This window comes from Sciurus vulgaris, assembly GCF_902686455.1.
Source record: "Sciurus vulgaris genome assembly, chromosome: 3".
Taxonomy (NCBI): domain Eukaryota; kingdom Metazoa; phylum Chordata; class Mammalia; order Rodentia; family Sciuridae; genus Sciurus; species Sciurus vulgaris.
Window position 1 is genome coordinate 184879234 of NC_136463.1, and position 20954 is coordinate 184900187.

The window sequence follows — 20954 nt, forward strand, 5'->3', positions numbered from 1 at the left end:
CTTTCCCTACCTGTCATTTTTTAAATGTACCATTCTTGTGAAAGCTCAGTCTTGTGAAAATGTCTAAATTTTCCCATTAAGTGCTTAAAAAGTAATAAAACTAAAGTCATTAGACTTCACTCATCAGAGCTATATCAGGAGAAATATTCTTCAGTGCAATAAATCTGACCAAGGGTTCGACATTCACATCCCTCCGATTCATTCCCTGGAAATGGACGTTTGAAGGTAAATTGCTTAAGTAGGGCAGTTTAAATTTTTAATACAATCTTATTGTAAGTGTTAGCAAATGATTAAAGTGCAAAGGGGCCTTATATGTTTTGTGAGATTTATCATAAATGCCCTGTGACGCCTTTTCCATGCTGAATTATAGATGTTATGACAGTTAAATGCTTATAAAGGCCAGAAAGGCACAAATGAAGAGTTGGGTCTTTATTGGAGGCTAAATCACCTTCTCTGGTGCAGACAGATTTCACTGGACACCTGTTTCCTGACTCAGTATCTCCCAGGCACAGAGGCCAGTATGTCATTGATCAGACGTGCAGGGTCCTGGAAGGCTGAGCCTGAGCCAGTGGACGACCTTTTGAAAAATACCCAGGTGGCAGATACCTGTCCACTCAGTGAGCGGTTTGCCTGTGCAGGACATAAACTGTCTTCTTACCAGGCGCTTTCTCTCTAATGGGGGCCGTGGGTTCATGAGGAGCCTGGTATTGCTCTCCCAGGAGACTTGAGCAGGTCACTGGTGGTGGCAGCCATGTGCCTTTCACTTTGACCCTGTGAGGCTGGGGAGTCCTTCCAGTGTCCACTGCCAGCCATGTTGATTTTGGCTTAGTGTTCTGGGCCTGTACCCGGACAGAGGGCTCAGCTGTGCACTGGGGTCAGGGCCTGCACCCCCAGGAGAGCAGGACAGGCACCTTCCAAGATGCCACAGGAAGACAGGGAGCACCATCTTCCCTTGTTGGGCCTTGATTGAAAGCACAACTGGATGGATTTTGAATTTATATTCTCTCCCATTTAAAAAAAATAGTTTTTGTCATCAAATAGAAATCTGTTTTAAAGGTACGATATCTTTATTACCTTTCCTCATCTGTTATTATTTTTTTGTGGAAAAATGGAAATATGCAGTGTGCTAAGTTCTGACAGTGCCATTTGCTACACTGAATCTCCTCCCCAACATCCAACCTGCCTTTTCCGCAGGTGTCTCATCCCCAGTGCGTTCTGAGCATCCCCAGCCAGGTGAGAATATGACTTTAAATTGCTTTCTCTAAGTCTGGAGATAAGGACTACTGGTTTGAGTTAGTCACTAGCACAAATTTGACTTCTTTTTATTCACCCACATTGCCTTCTTACCTCAGAGTGGATTTCCAGAAACTTCTCCAGAGAAGCTTGCAGGCCCATGTGTTTTCTGTTGGTGGATAAGTGGTGGTCTGGGGTTGGCACCAGTGGAAGACTTACTCCAAACCCAGGAGAAAACCCCGCTTCAGAAACACTCCCCAAGTCACAGTCAGACCCACCTGCCTTCCCTTTTCAGGCCACCCTGCATGGTGTCCAGGTTGCGGCCTCGGGGGCCTCGCTGCTGTGCTGGACGGAGGGTCAACCTGCAGCCAGGCTCAAGCCCAGGATGCCTTCAGAGGTGGGGTCAGCCCCGCCGAGGGGCAGCTCCGTCCCCGAGTGTAGTGTGTGCTGGGACTTGTTTCTAACTTTAAACCTCCAGGTACAGTTGAGTTTTCTTGGGACCTGCTGAGGTTGTGTGTGTGTGTGCAGCCTTTGATTCTTAAATTTTCAAAACGTTCATCATGGGTTCTTAATAACACTTTTCTCAGTGAGTTTGAACCTGCTATCTCCAAGGATGGTATTCCTCAGTTTGGGGTTAATGAAGGATATCTTCTTAGGGCGGATTAAGGCAAGAGTTTGGTAGAGAAGAAAGGGTTCTTCTTTGAGGGTCTGAAGAGTCCTCATCACCTCTTACCTGCAGCCAGCCATCACGTGCCCTGGTCAAGTCAACTTAGACGGAGGCTTCGCATTCCGGACCCAGGAGTTCCTGTCCTCTCTGGGCAGGACCGGAGAGGTCACTTCCTTTGTGGCAGGAGACCACCACGTTCTCCTGGAATCTTGGGAGGAGGGGTGAAGGGCTGTGTCCACTGGGAAGAGTCTCGGTCACGTCCTTGTCCTCACAGGCTTCTGACATCTTGTGGTCAGGGGTGGAGCTGCAAAACACAGCGAGTAAAAAAGAGAAAGCAGCGGCCTGTTCCAGCCAAGGCAAAAGTCCCAGGAGGTGGGAGCGAGGGCTCGAGGGGCCCTGGTAGAGGGTGGAAGCTCATTATTGGGGTGCCTTAGGCACTGGCGTTTGTAGAGACTCTGGAGTGGCACAACTGAAATTTTAACGTTCAACCTCAAGACACAAAACCAGCCTCGGATAGGTAGTGAACTCCTTGGGAGCTGTTTGGACCGAGTGGGTCCTGTGGGCCCCTGCCACAGCGGGTTGTCCTGCACGCGAACATGCAAGGACGACAGTCACAAGACCTGTGCCTGGCCCAGGTGGGTGTGTGCAGCCAGCCCCTCTCCGCTGGAAAAGTCTGCACTGTGGAGATTGTGTTTGAGGGTCTTGGTAGACATCCCACGTCACAGGGGGTCCGGGTAAACTTACGAGAGGTGCCTTCTCACAGGTGAGGCTGCTCAGTATGATCATGAGCCCTGGTCTTTCTTCTAAAGGAGACTTTCTAGAACTAAAAGGCATACATGATTCTTTGAAGGATTTCAGTAGTTTGTAGAAACTGCTGTATCTCAGGAGATGCTCGGACTTCCTCACTATTGCTAAATCACAGATTACAGATTCAAAATCAATCAGTATTCTCTGCTGAGCTCTAATTAACACTCAAACATTATTAGTCACAAACGCAGATCTTGATCGGAGATGACCTCAGGTATTCTAAATGTAAATAAAATTAGATTTAGATCCCTTTTAATTACCCGAGGTGCTGTGAGTAATTACAGTGGCAATTGATAAACTTAATTTCTTATTAAAGGAGAATAAAAAAGTTGCAGGAAGTTTCTCCCCACTCTGTGCTTAACTCCTCAGTGGCCGTTGTCTATGCAAAAGAATCGCCTGGACTTTGATGCCCATTGTATAGAATATGACATTATCTTAAGAATTGCAGGGCTGGGTTGTGGCTCAGTGGTAGAGCACTTGCCTAGCATGTGTGAGGCACTGGGTTTGATCCTCAGCACCACATATAATAAATAAAACTTCATCATTCATTCTGTAGGATGACACCTAGCGATTGTGAGGGTTAAAAAAAAAAGTATGTGGCCCTCGCCTTCATCATGTGCCTTATGACTTAAAAGGTCAAAGTCACTGAGATCCCACACAGGTACACTTCCCAGAGGCCCCTCTGCGTGGGCAGGTGGGTTCTGTCTGGGTGCTGGGTGGGCAGCAGTAACGGATGGCGTGGAAAGCTCCTCAGTGGCTTCGTGCTCAGAGCCCTTTGAAGACTGAGTGGAAATCTGTTTTGTCATCTCATCCTTCTTCCTAATTACATCACAATACATTGTATAATTCAACCTGTGTGTCACTGTCACTTCTTCCAGAGGCCTCCCGTGAGGGGCCACTGCGGCCGGCTCATTATCAGCAGAGCTGGGGAAGAGAGCAATAATCTCCTCGGGTTCCTACCAAGACGTCTTCTCTCCACTTAAAGAAGAAAATGTCTTTTTTATGGAGATCGTTGTAAGGGTAATTATTGCTGGAAATGGGAAAACAGCTTCAGTTGTGATAGATAAGTCCATTTTTCTTTAAAAGTTAAAAGATCCAAAGGAGAACCTCGTGACGGATGTGGAGGGGAGAAGTTTCCAAGCTGTTTGCTGTGTCTCAGCCTGTCATCTTTCAACAAGAAGCAAATGAGACCTGATAGGTTTGGCTTAAGCCAACAGTAAACAAAGTATATTCTTTTTTCCTTAAAACGCAACTATTTTGCTCAACTCTGTGTGTCACAGGGTCCCTGAGGTCAGCATCCACTCGTAGCCTGTACGTCCTGTGTGTTCTCTTGTTCAGGACCCTGGCCAACTCCCAGTCCTTATTGACCAGGATTTTCTTCTCTATTTTTCTTTAAATTTGGGGGACAGTTTTTTCAGTTTGGATAATTTAGCATCATCAGTTTGGTGCTCAGTCGCTTTCTGTGTGTTTTTCCTTCATATCTGGAAACCCTGAAGCAGCCATGATCTCTGTCATCTTTGGTGTATCGCATTCCTTTGGAAGCACAGCATTTCTTTGCATTTATCTTAGGGCCTTTTCTTTTTCTTTATTTTGCTGATGCACTGTTAGTGTATCTCATAACCCATACTTGGTTTGGCCTTTTAAAAACTAGTGGATTGAAAACGCATGTCCCGTAGTTGCTGCTGCGCAGAGGCATAGAGCAGCCTTGCCCTGTGGCCTGGAGAATGGCGGTGAGCCTGACTCCTGAGTGTTGGAGACATTTCTGCTCCGGAATCGTCAGCTTCCTCTGTGAGACAGTTTGATGGGTTGAGAAGAAGTGACAGGTTCATTTTTCCCCTCTTTGTTTAAGCCATTTATCTTTCAGATCCTTGCCTGCCATCTAAATTGTATTGCCAATTTATCGGGATATTCACTTGCCTCTGCTTGGAAGGTGCTGATTTGCATCCAGCTAGAGAATGAGTGAGAGAGAGAGAGAGAGTTAATCATCTCTGGGCCTTTCAAAAAGGTTTGTGCTGGGTTTAATTGTGGCATTTGAAATGTTGCGTGTTTTCTGCTCAGTGTCCCCGTGCATTCAACTCCCTGTTGACCTGGGTCACGGCCAGAGTAGAATCGTGCCTTGGGTCACAAGGCCTTGCTCTTTGGGAGATCTGTAGTCATGCTCTTTTGCATATCTTTTACATTTCACACCAACCTAAGCTTTGTTATCTGCCTTTAAACTTTGCCTGCTTATTTTAAGATTATTCTTTTAATTAAGCAGAATTATGAATAATGAATGCTAGCTGGACGCTGGGGGGCGGGATGCTCTGCCTTCTAACCTGGTACCAGATAGAAAGGAGAGGTGCCCTCTTACTCCTGAGCAGGTGAGCGGGTAAAGGAGAAGCCCATCTGGCCGTAAGGTCTAGGAGACCCACCAGAGTTCCAGCCCGTAGCAGCAGAGCACGTCCACAGGCTGTGCCTTGGGCCTCTGGCTTCAGTACCAAGCATGCCATTTGTCTTTCCAGTTTGCCCGGACATCTTTTTCCAACATACCTCTGTAGCATCTTTTGAGGACTTGTCACCGTCCCCTCCCTTCAGGGTCTCGGTACCTTTCAGAGGCCCCAGCTTCTGTCACCTTTGTGGTGTGTGGGACTGAGCTGACCTGTGGCACATGGCCCTGGCCCTATGGTCAGTGGTCAGCAGCAGTGGTTTTCTCACTTCTTCCTTTCTCTGATTACTTGTGACTCCTAGTTTAGAAGGGCCCTCAGGCTGCACCTAGGAGCTGCTCTCCCCCGTGTTGCTGTGTCCAGTCCTGCCACACCGTTTTCCGGATGGTTCGAGCCCTCCTTCACCATGAGCTCTTGCTGCTGCTCCGCGGACAGGATGCTTTCCCACATTTCTTCATCCGTCTGAGCACTTGCTACTTGAAGTGGTTCTTGGACCTTTCCCTCTCTCAATTGCTTTTATGTTTCTTGTGCCACCACCTACCGCCCCGACTCCGGAGCTGAGGATCAAAGCCAGGGCCTCATGCATGCTGGAGAGTGCTGTACCGTGGGTTGCTCCCAGCCCTGGTGCCTGTCTTAGGGCACTGTACTCCCACAGGTGTCCTGTACTGACACATTGGTTTGGGAGGGAGCCAAGGCCTGGAACATGGTGCTGAATTCTAAAACCAGGGACGAGAAAGGGGACGGTTTTGGCCCAGATTGCTGAGGATGGCTTCCTGGTGAGGTATATAGCGTCCCCTGCATCGGGCGCCTCCCAGGGCATTCTGCTTGGCCAGTGTGTTCTCAGCGATGTTGCTGATAGATTTGTCTGGGCTCCGTGGTCTCTCCCTGTCTGGCAAGTCTCTGGCACATTTTATTTGCTCAGTGTTGTAAGGAAAGAACCAGTGAACCAGTGACGGATGCCGTTAAGAAAGGGGAGCTCAGACGTGAGGGGCAAGAGCAGCCAGTTCCACGTATGTCAAATACTGGCTGGTGAGCTGCTGGCTTGGTTTCTCTCCGGCCTAACTTCACTTGAGTACAGACCAGCAGTAGGAGCATTCTGGAAACAAGAGCAAGACCAGAAGCTTTCTGAGACCAAGAGCAAGACCAGGAGCGTTCTGGGACCAAGAGCAAGACCAGGAGCATTCTGGGATTTGGAGCATGATCAGGAGCATTCTACAGTGAAGAATGTGACCAGGAGTACTCTGGAACCAGGCATGACCAAGAACACTCTGGGACTGAAAACATGACCAAGGGTATTCTGGGAGCAAGGGCAAGACCAGGAGCATTCTGGAAGCTGAGGAAGGCAGGGTGGCTGGAGGACCGACAACGTCTCCAGTGCACCTCAGTGTCTCCAGAACTGTCCATCTAGTGGGTGGTCCTGTAGGTGCAGGAAACAGCCTGGGGCCTGAGGTGGATCTCGAGGGGACGCTGGAGGCTGCCATTTGGAATGAAGCCCCTTTTCCCTCCAAACAGGAGGGAGAAGTGCTGAGTAGAGCAGGATTGTGCCCGGAAGCCCGGCTTTGGTGTGGCCGTCGAGGAGGCCAGGTGGAGGGAGTCCTGCGACGGCGTGTTGATGCTGAGTTCGCCGAGGAGCGGACGTCGGCAGCCCTTGTGAATCTGGGCCTTGACGGGCCTGTCAGCACTGGGCTTCCTGCTGCCCTGGGCCCAGTGTGTGGGGCAGCCGTGGGAATCACACCTCCTCATCTCTGGCAGCCAAACTTTGGAATTAAATTTCAAGGAACTGTTGTGCTATGGAGGTGTGTGAAAGAGGGAGGGTTGTGCATTTCTCACAGCTGATTTGATGTCACCCTTGCCACGAACAATTAAGTTATGTCAGAATTGGAGGCACATATTTAAAATGTCAAATAGACCATATTTGTTTCAGTGTTACTTTTTTTTAAAAAATATTTTATGTTCTTCGCTGAAATAAAAAGAGAAATCCAGCTGCCTTGGACATAGTAGAAATCGTTCTCATTTTAAAATTCTGAAATCAACGTCAGTGGCCTTGACTTTGCCCCGTCCTGAAGGTAACTGTTTATTACGTCGGCATTTAAATTCCCGATTAATAGGAGCAATTAAACAATAGCTTCATTTCCAGCAAATTAACAACCCTAATAGGTAATTGCGACATAAATGAAGATAAATTTGTTTTAATACAACGAGATAAAAAGAATACAGACAAGAACTGAATCTCAGATTAAGAATCCAGACTTCATCACTTCAGGACAAACTTGAGAGTTTTGCCAGAAGACATTAAAGCTTGCCTTTTTAACCGCAGTGTGTCTTGGAGCAGAGTTTGATTTTAAAAATACTTAACAGAAATACAGTTGGTGCTAGGGGTGTGGAGCGTTTGCCTAGGAGGCACCAAGCCTGGACTCCATCCTCAGCACCACTGGGAAAAGAAGGGCAAGTGTGTAAACACGCACAGATGTCGTGTTCCGTGTTTCCATGCCGGGAAGGCAGGTGGTTAAAGCCATTTTCCAAGTGCGCTGCCTGGGGTGCAGGGACCTGCAGGCTGTTGGTTCTTGCCAGAGCCTCTCGGAAGTTCTCACCGACAGGATCCCACAGAGAGCCCCTTTCTCACTGAGTGGACCGCACGGGCCATCCAGCTGCAGGAGCCTCACCGTTCCTGCGAGTGCTCGCACTGGGAACTTCCTGTGATGGCTTCAGTCTGTTTCGTTGGCACATGGATGTGAAGGCCAGGCCTGTTCTGAGAACAATGCAAGTGTCGTGCGAAGGGTGTTTTGCAGTGGGGCAGGACTAGAGTCAGGGAGAAGAATCCAGACCTGGTTTCAGATGCCTGGGGGAAGCTGGATCTTGGAGAGATCATATTTCCCCTTGGAGGTGCACCATGCCCATGGGAATATCCTAGTAATGTCGGAGAAACTGCCGGGGTTTAGCTAAAACATGACTGAGCTTCTGTCGCCTTCCAAGAACTCCTTTTGATGGCTTTGAACCATCAGATGACAGAGCAGCCAGGGGCTCAGTACCCTGCCAGACATGACTCGCTCCTGAGGGTAGAGTGGCAGCAGTTCTGGAGGTGGGTCCCAAAGAGAAACTCCTGTTGGGCTGGGGTCCAGCCCTGCTGCCCTCGCCCACGCTCCAGGTAGCTGTGGGTGAAGCCTTCCAAAGCACGGGTCTTGTCACTTGTCCTGGGATGGGTTCAGTGGCCCTGCCTTGCCTAAGGACAGTGACAATGCTGTCGCTCTGCTCTGCACACCGGACTTTGCAGGTGGGTTTCTAGTTGCCCTTATGGCGTCCTCAGCCCCTGCTGCCTCACCACCTTTCCACCTCGTCCCCACTCCTGGTTCATCCCCCTCTCGTGTCCTCGGTTGGTGTGTGCCCAGCAGTTCCACAGTAGCTCCAGGGTCCGTGGAATGGGCCCGTTGTCCTGGGTCGGGGCGGCCTGTGTGTTCCACGTGGCCGCACAGCGTGTTGGAATCCCACAGGTGTGTAGGCGCAGGGCCAGGCAGCCCGGCTCACCGACTGATTCCACGGCCGTTGCAGCCTGCCCTCCTGAGGCCTTCGGCAATGCAGCGCTGCCCTCTCTCCCTGTCTCTCCCTGGGTTTACTCTGTGCTCAGAGCTTAGGCCCCATGGAAGCCTGCCCGGAGCAGGTGCCCAGGATGGCACCTCTCACGTCCATCGACTACGAAGTTTTCTTGATGAGCAAAGTTCCACTTCAGATTCCTTCTCACTCCTGAGTCACATGCTCAGAACGACATAATTTGGTAATTAATTTCTTCTTAATTAATAAGCTGGTTTAATGACCACTCTACTGTAATTTAAAAACTGACTGGAGACATTAGGGGCCCTTCTATTTGTTTCTGGGAGGTTTGCAGTCCGCCTTGGTCTCTGTCACCTTTGGGAGCTCTTGGGTGGCCTGTGGCTCCGGGGGCCTTTCAGTGAAAGTGCGATAAATGTTGGGTGGTGGCACCACCGGTAAAGACAACGCGCGCAGTGAGTTCCAGCCTCATAAATTGTGCTCTGAGAGTATTTTTGTGGACTCCGATGTTAGTGTTCAGTCTCATGGCAGTTGTTTTTTATGAGTGAACCTGCTGTAAATACTTAAGGTGTTATTCTATTAGACTTATTTATTAGACTCATTTAATTCCGGCAAATCTGTGCTTGTTCAGAATTGTCCCTCAGCCCCAGGAACAATGGCCTTGCTGTGCTACAGTAGAAGAATCCCGCTCCTCCAATTTGGCTTGCTGGTGGCCATGTGGGTCTTGCCCTGGCCCGTCGGTCAGACCTGTGCTCTCCGTAGATGGGCCTGTAGGCCTTCCTGAGGCACTGCCCCACCTCTCTCCATGCCCAGGGGTCATCTGGTTCTGCACGAAGCTCGTGGCATGTGGGACGTCCCAAGATCTCTGTGTTCTAGAAGAGACAGTGGTGCTTTTGCGTGTGAAGTACCAGGAGTGCAGCATCCGCCCCCCCCAAGGACCCAACAGAGCCAGCTGTGAGGTTTATCTGGCCAGAGCTGCTGAAAAGCAGGTGGAACAATGTCACGAGAGGTGTGCCTTAGGAAAACCACCTGCCGTGCCTGAGGCCTGTGGGCTGCAGCCAGGGCGTCCCTGGTTTCCAGCTCTGGGTGGGCAGAGTCTTGGGTCATGACAGTAGCTTTTGATAGATGCACACATTTTCGTTCGACGTGGCTATATATACACACTCGTGTGCTGACGTAAAATACGTGACATGTCCAACTGTTGAACGGCCAGATTCAGAAACTGGTTCTGAGGGTCGCCCAGCCAGCAGAGCCTGGGGTGGTGGCCTCTTTTAAACCTACCGACTTGTACACATTCTGAATATCCTGAGTACATGGTGATCACCCTTCGTTTTAGTCGACTTTTTCACTGCTGTAACTGAAAGACCTGAAAAGAAGCATTTTAGTGGAGAAAAGTTTATTTGGGGCTCTGGGTTTTAGAGGTCTCGGTCTGTAGGTAGCTGACCCATTCCTCAGAGCCCCAGGTGAGGCAGAGCATCGTGGCCTCAGGGTGTGCCAGAGGAAGACTGGTCAGGACGCACCCAGGACGTGGAGCTGGCTCCACTCACCAGCGCCCCCTCCCCAGCCACCTCCACTGCCTCCAGCGATTGGGTTCCTGCTCATCACCGGTCCCTCCGGCCCCAGGCCGCCTCTGTTGGTTCTCACATGAGCTCCCAGGGACACCTCACCTCTAACCTGGGGCACAGTCGCACAGCAGCGCCTTCCACGCCCTGGCCTTCCTGTCCTGGGGCCGCAGGGCGTCCACATGCCCCACCGCCCTTGCCGTCCAGCTCCTGTGGACCCGCCCAGACTTGGGTCGTGGCGGGAGGCCTGGGCCACGTGTCAGTGGGTGGCAGCTGTCACATTAGCTCTTGTCCAGCCCAGCAAGACCCTTGGGGGCCTCTTTAAGCAGGGCACCCAGACGCGTGGGACACAAAGCAAGTAACAGCGCGGTCGCTGCCGTAGTAGGTTTCCATTCTCCTGATGGAAAGGCACTGAGCCTTTCACAGGGCCTTCACCTCGTCCCTGTCCTCATCCCCATCCTCGTCCTCCTCAGGCAAATCTTACAGTTCTAAAGCAGCCTCTACCTTTTAGAAGAAGGTATTTGTAGATAATTTTCTTCTCTTCATTTACATATAGGGGTAGGAAGGAATTAAAATGGGGAAATAGTCAAAAAAGAATGCTGCCAGTCATTACATGCCGTGACTTCAGAGTGGGTGTGTTTTGTTTTGTTTTGTTTTCAGTTAATGGAGGGCAGTAGTAAAGGGACAGTGGAATTTTAGTCCTCGGGATGTGGTCCATGCTCTGTACGTAGTTGTTGACAGACTTTGTTTTAAAAATGTTCTTTTGAATCATGAACATGCCTTCTTTCTAGCCTGTGAGTAGGAGGATACACACCGCTCATTTATGTTTGGAGTTCCATCAAATCAGGGTTTTAGTGAAATATTGACTTCTCTTGGAAAGTCTCCAACGTCCCCTTGGTGTGAGACGTGTGGAAAGTGTCCCTGAAGCTCTCCAGGCCCATCCTGTCCTGTTGCTGGCCCTGGGCGTCCCCCGTGTTCAGTGACCGGTGTGGTCACAGTTGAACGTAGCAGTGAGGCAGCAGAAACCCAGAAAGCAGTGCAGTTGGTCCTCAGAGCCCTTTTGACTATTTTCGAAAGGAAACGAAATCAGCTCCCACCCAGGTGGCCATGATTTCAGGTAAATTTGCTTTTGTCTTTGGAATTTCAGTGAACCTCTATGACACATGTTTTGCAGCTATTGGAAGCTGATCTCAGATTTTATTTTTCAGTTCATGCAATGATTTTTAAAATATTCTAATATATGTCTTCAAAGACCCCTAATCAATACGCCAATGGTTTTGAAATGACAGAGTGCTGCGATATTCCTCTGTAATTTAAACATGATTAGCTGATGAAGGGTATGTTCGATACACTACAGGAAGATAAATTAATTGATACCATCCTTTCAGGACGATGTGGAGCCTATTGGAGGTGGGACGTAACTAATGGAGCCGCTGCTTCATCTCCTGAACCATTTATTATTCGTTGCACTTTTACTTAATCATATTTATACTATCATTCATTCACACAAAAACCATAGGCTCTGGACAGACCAGTTCCTTATTAAAATCGTGTTCATTTGGAAAAGAAATTATCGGTGAGCATTGTCTGTGGGCAGCATGTAGGCTGCTTCCAGGACGTCACTGCAGGCCGGGAGAGGCAAGGTGTCCCTCCACATGGGCATCTTGGGGACAGAAATGACCCAGATTGAGAGATGGGTTGAGTGTCACAGCACAGTTACAGCCACTCCCCAAGACACACCCCCACTCAGATGAACACTGGGTTTCCTCCCGCAGTGACCCCGTTGGTGCAGGAAGAGCTTCCTGATCCTTGACTTCCTTTCCAGTCAGACTCAGTGTGCTTTATCAGTGAGCCTCTTTGTCAGGAGAGTCATGGCTGGTTGGATCTAGATTTGTATTGATTAAGATGAACTTTCAGTGTGTGGGGTAATATGTTTAAATAAAAAGGTCTTTGATGTGATTTCTTGTGCCTGAGTATCAGTCTCCACCCTAGCTCCTAGAGTCACAGGTGATCCCTTAGGCAATGTTAAAGAAGGATTTTGGCGTTCCCAGGGGTTTAGTTAAATCTCCCTGTTCCATTAGGATTATCAATGCTCCAAGTGACTGGAAGATGTTGTTTTAGGATAAATTTCACAAGGTGAGCTTTTGGTTGCCCAGGTGAGGTCTCTGAGGTGGTCTGCCCAGGGCTAAGGCCCCAGGTGAGTCAGAGCCCAGTGCTTGCTGTGTTCTGCCTCACCAAGGGTGGCTTCTATTTCCAGCACCACCTGATGGCCCAGGAAGGCTGCTGGGGCTACAGACATCTCTGCATTTCAGGCAGATGAGGGAAAAGGACACCAGGGAGCAATGGGCAGGGCGGCTCTCCCTTGAGGAAGGTGGCTTCCTGAGCACATTGCCCAGAACTTGCTTGTTGGGCAATAGGGAAATGGTCGGGTGCCCAGCTGCAAGTTATTGTGAAGGAGGGATTGGCGGGTCCAGGGCTCCCCAGTGCTCTCTGTTGTATTGTAAACCAGCTTCACGTTGATTTCTTTTGTCTCTATGTCCACCAGTTGCCCAGAAGATTGTTGCCACAAGAAAGAAGCAGCAGCTGTCCATAGGCCCCTGCAAGTCCCTGCCCAACTCGCCCAGCCACTCCTCGGTCTGTTCTGCACAGGTGTCCGCCGTGCACATAAGCCAGGTACGTCACGCGGCGTGAGAAGTGGGACTGAGGACCTGGAGCCAAGGAGAACATGAAGATCGATCACTGCCAGTGCAGAAGTCAGCTCTGCTCGTTTCCACTTTATAGATGACAGCAGCGTGTTTGTAATAGACTCCACGTTTCCTTCAGAAACTGCCGAGGCCAGCTGGTGTCCGGGGGTTGTTCCTGAACCTGTTCTGTCTCCTGCTGCTGAGTTATGAGCCTTGCTGGCCAGGACGGTGCCCAGAGTGTCTTTGAAAGCACCCTGCTCTGGTCCTGGTCCTGGTCTGCTTGTGGGTTGACCATTGTCGATGAATCTTAATGGGTCAGCCGCTGTGTGCATAGGCCTGGCAGCAGTGTCTGGTTACAGTCGCCCTCTCCCTGAGGCCCTCTAGAAACTGCTCTTCCCACAGCAGCGTTTTGCTTGATTATTTACTTGAAAACTAATGAACTAATCGCCACATTGAAGAACTCGACCAGAAATCTGCTAAGGACACTGTGGGCTTGGCTTTGCCTGTCCTGGTTTTATGGTCAACAATTCCTGGGTAGTGATCTCTTGGTCCTTGTTTCCAGAGGGTGCAGCGAATGGTTGGTGCCCGGGAAGAGGCTCTGTTCCTCCGTTCTCTGTTGAGGGCCATGAAGACACACTCAGCAATACCCACACTCTGCTGGGGGCATCTTTAAACATTTTCCAGCAGCACCCGATTTCCAAAGTGTCACCTGTAGAATGTTCATTGTGGTTCTGCTGGGCAAACCTGGCCCCTCTGCACCCATTCTAGAGCAGAGAAGGAACCAGGAATCGTTTAGTTAACCAGCCTCTTTGCTTTGCAGAGGAAAAGGAAATGATTACATTTTAGCTGTCAGAAACATTTGAGTTAAATGATAGAGACTTCATTTCCTCAGGCCACTTTCTATTTTTTTTTTTTTTTTTTTTTTTTTATGTACAAGGTTATTTATTGGAACATTGTTTACAATAATAAAATAGTGGAACTACTTTGTGTCGTAGAGGGCTGGTTAAATAACAATGGCCTACCCACACCGTGGAAAATATGATGAAAGTAACGCAGCTCTCCATGTGGATTTGGTACCTGGAATGCCCTATACTGCAATGCACATGGTGCATTCCACGCTACTCCTTAGGTCACTTCCTTAGACGAAACAGCTCTGGCATGATGGGATTTCTAGAAGGAGGCCAGGCGTAATTGCGGCAAACACAGCTGGCAAAGTCAGAAGCCCTCCTTCTGCCCTAGCTCACCCGCTTCTCCCCTTGTGGCCTGAGAACGGGTTGACTGTGACCCCGCTGGGGTGGTGACCCTAGGTCCCAGGCACCTGTCCTTAATAAAGCCTTGTTTTGATCACTGCAGACGAGTAATGGCGGCGGGAGTCTGAGCGACTACTCCTCCTCCGTCCCGTCGACTCCAAGCACCAGCCAGAAGGAGCTGCGGATCGATGTGCCTCCCACCGCCAACACCCCCACGCCTGTGCGGAAGCAGTCCAAGCGCCGGTCCAACCTCTTCACCGTGAGTGTCCGCCCTGGGGAGAAGCCGAGTGACACCAGGAAGCCTGGTCCCGATTAGTGTGGTGGCCATTTGGCTCAGTGGTCTTCACAGAATCCAAGCTAAGTAGTGAGAGTAGTATCGATCTCTGGAAGTCTAAGGAATGAGTGAGCAGCCAAGGTCTGGATGCTGAGCAGAGTGGGCAGTGTGCATGGAGAGCCTGGTATCCAGGTCCGTAACAGGTATTTTCAGTCTCTGGGTAGACACTCACTGCAGTAGACACAAAACAGGGCCGTGTGGGCTTCTCAGGGAGTGCACCCAACCCTTCAGATGGGAGCTGGGAGCTGGCCTGTTCTCTACATGCTGGTGCCTGAGGACTTCGCGGGTGCAGATGGGGGCCGGGGTGGCCTTGGCTCTCAGCACCACGTGCCCTCGGCTTCCAGGAGGCTCACGCACAGAGAGAGAATCAGCCAGGAGTATTTGAAAATTGGAGATGAGTTTATCTAGGCTCAGATTTAGAAACTTAGGGTCTGAATGGGGCCCTGGCCTGTGGGTGGCTCCCTGGACAAACCGAAATGAGGACATTCCTGAAATACAGAAGAGACACAGCGCTGCCACACCCCCGCGCTTCCCTTCCTGCCACACCACAGGCATTGCCAGTCACCCACTGGAGGCCTTGCCATGGAGCCCAGAACACCAGACAGAGCCGCTGTCCTGGACTTGGCAGGCACACTCCCTCCGGACCACTGTGCGTTTCAGACCTTCAAACCAGTGCAACTCGGACTCTGGGCAGCTTCTGAGGTTCAGGGGAGTGGGGTGGATGGGCCAGGTTCCACAGGCACCTGCTGAGGGTGGAGACAAGGTGCTGCTGAACTTCCTGACTCTCGCAGACCAGCCCCACCCACAAATGGTGATCGGCCCTTCCTGCTGGCACCCTGGTTACACCTGCCTCCTTCTGGTTGGTTGCTGTCGACCCAGACACAAAGTAGTTTTGTATTTCCTGTCTTGCACTAAACGAGAACACCGCCACGGGATACTGGAGGGCATTTCTGACCTGCCTCCCTTGTTTGGCCTTGGCCGTCTTGATGCTGTGGGTGCAGGCCGAGTCTGGTACACACCTCTTCCCTCTGCTGCCATCTGTACTGCCAGGGTCTGCTGACAGCACAGTACCACCTGACTGCTCCTGCTCCTTTGCTGATTGCCCTGTACCACACCACTCTGGCAGATGCTGCTGTGCAGACTGATAAGAAAGAGCAGGCCCAGGCCTCCCCCACTGCAGCTGTTTAATCTTAGACAAATTACTTAACTTCTCTGAGCTAGGAAGGGTAGCACTTGTGCAGGTGGGCGGAAGAGCCCTGTGGCATTGCTTTCCCTTCCCATCCTTACCACTGGTATTCCGGAAGGGACCTCTGATGGTGTCTAGCAAAAGTAGCTGCAGGGCAGCCTGGCAGAGGGTGAGCCATTGTGTGATCGTGGTGCAGGGGACATCTGGTGGGCCCGCAGTGCACGTGGCACACACTGAGCAGGGCGGTCGCCCCAGCAGCCCCTCCCAGCTCTCCCCACAGGACAGGCTGCACATCCACATCCCCTCTGGACTCAGCAAGCCGGTTCATGTGACTGACAAGACAGTTTCTGTGTCTGTCCCTGCTACCCGTTAGGAGCTGGGAGAGGGAACACCCAGCCTCCTGTACCGGCCGGGTCACATTAGCTGCTCATTGTCTTGGGTTACTATTCTATGAAAGAAGTAAAAATCCAGGAAATGCCTTCAGAAATAGAGCTGTTTAGCTAGGCATGGTGGTGTCACCTGTAATCCCAGCAATTCAGGAGGCTGAGGCAGGAGGATCACAAGTTCAAGGCCAGCCTCAGCAACTTAATGAGACTGTCAGCAACATAGTGGGACCTATTTCAAAATAAAATAAAATAAAATGGGCTGGGGATATAGCTCAGTGGTAAAGCATCCCTGGGTTAGATCTCCAACACCGAAAAAAAAAACCCAAAAAGGTGACAAGTAGAGCTATTTATAAGATCACTAGCATGTTCTTGTCCCGTCCTCTAAGGGGGCAGCTATGGAGTTGGATTGTGCCAGAAAATAGTATCCGGGGTTGGGTAACCGACAGTCCCTGTGGCCTAGAGGGAGCACTTCAAGGCAAGAAGAATCACAGTCATAACCCAGTTTATGACAGCTGACTCAGCAGAGCCTGGTTCTGCTCAGCCTCCAGGAGGAGTGTGTGTCGCCAGAGGCGGCTGCGTTCAGGAGGCAGTGGTCTGGAGGGCAGTGAGGGGCCCTCGCGCTGAGAGGAGGGGCGGCTGTGAGAGAGGGGCCTGCCGGGTGCTGGTGCGAGACCACCATCCAGCACGTGCGCATAGGGGAGCCAGAGCAGGCTGGGTGGGGCAGGCGGAGCCGGTGAAGACCGCCACCCTGCGCCTTGACTTGAGTCATTGGCCACGGCTCACGACGGCCTGCCCTGGGATCCGTGCAGTGACAGCCAGGGTTCGCTTCCTTTCTAGAAATGCTGGAAGACAACTTGAGGCTAAACCATTTTAGAAACCAGATCCAGCTGCCCAGCTGTTATTAAGAACAGAAATGTGAGGTTGTAAGAGGAGCTGAGGAAAAGTTGGCTGAAATCTCAGGAGGGGCCCACATGTCAGTGACTGGGTTTAATGTTGACAGATTTATGGTGGTGGTGGTGATGATGGCGATGGTGGTGGTGGTGATAGAGGTGGTAGTGTTGATGGTGGTGGTGATGGTGGTGGTGGTGATGGTGGTGATAGAGGTGGTAGTGTTGATGGTGATGGTGGTGGTGATGATGGTGGTGATGGTGGTAATAGAGGTGGTAGTGTTGATGGTGGTGATGGTGGTGTTGGTCGTGATGGTGGTGATAGAGGTGGTAGTGTTGATGGTGGTGGTGATGATGGTGGTGATGGTGGTGGTGGTGATGATGGTGGTAATAGAGGTGGTAGTGTTGATGGTGGTGGTGGTGGTGATGATGGTGGTGATGGTGGTGATGGTGATGATGGTAGTGATGGTGATGGTGGTGATGGTGATGGTGGTGGTGGTGATGGTGGTGATAGAGGTGATAGTGTTGATGGTGATGGTGGTGGTGGTGGTGGTGATGATGGTGGTGATGGTGGTGGTGGTGGTGATAGAGGTGGTAGTGTTGATGGTGGTGGTGGTGGTGGTGGTGGTGGTGGTGGTGGTGATTGCATGAAGTACTGAGTATTTTTAAGAGGAAGATCTTAGATTAACTCCACTAGATGTCAGTGTCATTCAAGGAATGAAAAGAAGGCAAATTACTTTTGAAATCTCAAGAATTAAAAAACGAAATTCTTATTGTTTCCAGTTTATTAATATAATTTGGTAGACTCTTCATCTCTGGTGATCTTTGTCAGTTATTGGCTTTAATTGTCAAAGTGTATATTTATTTAAAAGTATCTAGTAGGAGGACAGATGTGGCACATGGGAACAATCTTAGTGTCATGCATCTGGGATGATAATGTGCAAGTGAAGAGGCACCAGCTACCTTATTTATTAGTGCATCATAAAGAGGCCATAGTTAATTAAGGAGCACACACAACATTTTTCAAATACCATTCTTACATATTTTATAGAGTAGACCTGTGATATACAGGCTGGGCTAACATTTCTACTCCCAGATGTTTTTGTTTGCATATGTACATTTTTTAGAACAAATAATACATACCTTACATGAAATGGAACCAATTTAAACTCTCTGTAAAAGTAGCAAATTACATATTAGCTTTGCTGTAGGAATCATACTTTACTAATCAAAAGTGAAAAAATATATTTTGTTTTGCTCTTTTTGAAAAACCGTTGTTTTGAGAGACCATCCACTAAAAGACTGTTCACCTCTGGTTTAGTAATATGAGTTCTTAGAGTGATTAATTTAGTAACCCCAACATACATGCAGTTGAGGCATTTTATTGGAAAACGTTTCTAAATATACTGGATGAACAAACCTCGCACGCCACCATCCAGTACATCAAATGTGAAGGTTCTGCTGCTGCCCCACTGCTGCTGCTGCTGCCAATAAGCAGATCTCAGGTGAAGGCCGAAGCCCTCCAGGGCACCTCCTACATGCAGGTTCCCTGCCTCCCTTCCAGGGACAGCCCCGCTGAGTCCGTGCATGTTTCCCGGTCCCTGTGCCCTCCTCTGGTGCGTGGTGTTGCTCTGCCTGCTCTCACTCTGTAGCAGTGGTGTTGCGGATGTGCTGTTTCAAAACTTGCTGTGTAGTGTCAGTACCATTAGACAGAGCTAAGCCTGCCCGTATCCCAAGACTGTGCAAAACATTAAACAGCCCACGGAACTCACTGTGAAAACAAGACTGTGCCATTTGTATACAGGTAGAAGTTCTGAGTGGCAGGTTGTGTTTTGGTAGAGAACCTGTGTGCCCGTGACAGGTACTTCCTCAGCCCTTCCTTGCTGGGGAGAAGGGGTGGGACAGGTTTCTGTTTGATAGGAAGGGTTCTTTCAGGAGCGCTCTGTCCAGGTAGGTACACAGGTGTGGATGGCGTGTCTCTCCGGCTTCTTTTGTCACTTGGGAGAAGTTCAAGGTCTTTGTAAGGAAGCGGGTGGTCATCAGATGGCCTGCGTGAGTGCTGTGCAGTGGGCTGGACCCAGCCCCCCTGACGCACTGGTGTACCGAGGGCTGCTGCGCCTGGCGTCTGCGGAGCCATCGCAGCGTCACGGAGCACAGTCTGCAGGAAAACAGGACGGCCTCGCTGGGGATTTGCACAGGCTGCAGCGTTCCTTGGCCAGTGAATTTAGTTTTTTTATTTCAGATGAACTGATGCAGCCTCTTTAGATAGAGTAATTGTTGACCTGAGATACAGTCTGCCTTTCTGCCTACCAGCTTGCCCGGCTCTTTCTTAAAATTTAATGACTCTTTCTACCAAAGTGTTAGTTTTCAGGAAATTTTTGTTTGATTTTTGTGGCGAAGTCTCACCGAGGTTCCAGTTCACATCTGAGTGTGCGATCAGACACTGGATTTAATTCTTCACAGTTTGTATTCTGAGTCCTTCATGGCAGTACACTTGGCCATCTCCTCCCGCTTCCCGTGGTTTTTGAAATTCTGCTCTGAGAACAGAAGTGGCTGTGGGGACAGATGTGCTGCCCTGAGGAAGATATTAATTCTTTTAAATGTTTGTTTTGTTAATTATTCTGGTTAATAGAGAATAATGAAGATGGATTTCCAAATTTAGGATTTAGAATTCAAAAATTCCCCAAGTACTGTTCATGCTGTATGTCAGCTTAAGATCGTTTTACATGTTCTCTCTGCAAGCCTTAAAATTTATTTTACAACCAGAAACCTGAAGTGCCTGTCTTCCTGTGAATTAAAATGTGAAGGAAGAATGCGAGGTCATCGTGTAGCCCTTACTACACCTTATTCATTTAAGGATTAATTGAAAGAAAATCCCCAAACCATAGTGACGCTTCCTGACCAGGGACTGATGAGTGCCTCTCCTTCCCTCCCAGCCCGGAGGGTCAGACCTGTTTTCGTTCTTCTTGTCTTTTCGTTCCAGCTTTCTTCCATCCTAGAGGAAGTAAGGCACATGCTGCCAGGCACACAGTAGGTGTTCGTAGCGGCGAGGCCCTGCGACCAGACAAGAAGCGCGTTCTCTGATGGGCGCCGCGGCTCAGGGGCAACGCCCTTTGAGGAGCTGCGGCTGCCTTGACGTCTCAGGAGCCTCTCTCCCTGTCGTCTGCCTGAAATTCCAGCGGCAGCCTCTCCTGGGTTGTGAGCCCGTCCCATCGGCCTGGCTTTGGCACGTCCTGTGCCACCAGCCCTTGCGACGGGGTTTTAGAACCCTGGCTGCATCTTCCCACCCCTTTGAGACTGGGTTTCCTCAGCCGTTCAGACTGCACCGGACACACCGGGTCTATCCATTTCATATATCATTTCAGATTTGAAAAGCACATGAAAATGTTTCTCCATTTTCAATATTGCGTGAGTAATGTTCCCATTGAAAAGTAATGGAGTGAAGTTGTCACTTGTCAGCACAGTTATTAAGGAGGACGCGTCTCAGATCTTTCTCTCATAATAAAATAAATCTGTCAGAAAATCACGGCGCTCGCCCTTTCTCCTGCCATCAGTGGATGCGGACCTGGACGGTAGCGCTCTTGCGGTCTTGTCCCAGTCAAGGTGCTCCCTGGTCACCACACGTGGCCCCCTCCCCGGCCAGCGGCCCCTGGGTGGTTCTGCGGCATCCGTGGACCTTCTGAGATAATTGGCTCTGGAACGTGGCAGACAAACAGAGCTGCTCGCTGTTCCCGAGGACTGACGTCTCGCAGGGCGAGGGTTTCTGGGATGATCCCCCTTGTCTGTGGCGCGGCGCACTAGCTTAACTTTGAAATCGCTATTTTCCTAACCACGCAGAAGAGGAGAAAGCAGCACCGCTGCACCTTGGTGCGTTGGAGGGTGTTCAGCTGACTAGTTAATAGAATTTTTTAAATCATTCAGACGTTAATTAAATATATACATTTGTGTGGACTGTCTTCCCACGAAGCAGCAAGGAGCCCCTTTTCTCCTTG

General features: G+C 50.0%; 1 protein-coding gene across 11 annotated transcripts in view; it reads left to right on the top strand.

Annotated features, from left to right (window-relative positions):
* AGAP1 (ArfGAP with GTPase domain, ankyrin repeat and PH domain 1) overlaps positions 1–20954 on the top strand; it is a 479134-nt gene that overhangs the window by 214976 nt on the left and 243204 nt on the right. For all 11 annotated transcript variants that reach the window (XM_079132266.1, XM_079132265.1, XM_079132259.1 and 8 more), the window contains 2 exons: positions 12781–12908; positions 14273–14428. In XM_079132266.1, coding sequence (XP_078988392.1) covers positions 12781–12908; positions 14273–14428 — 284 coding nt within the window. The remainder of the gene's footprint in view (positions 1–12780; positions 12909–14272; positions 14429–20954) is intronic.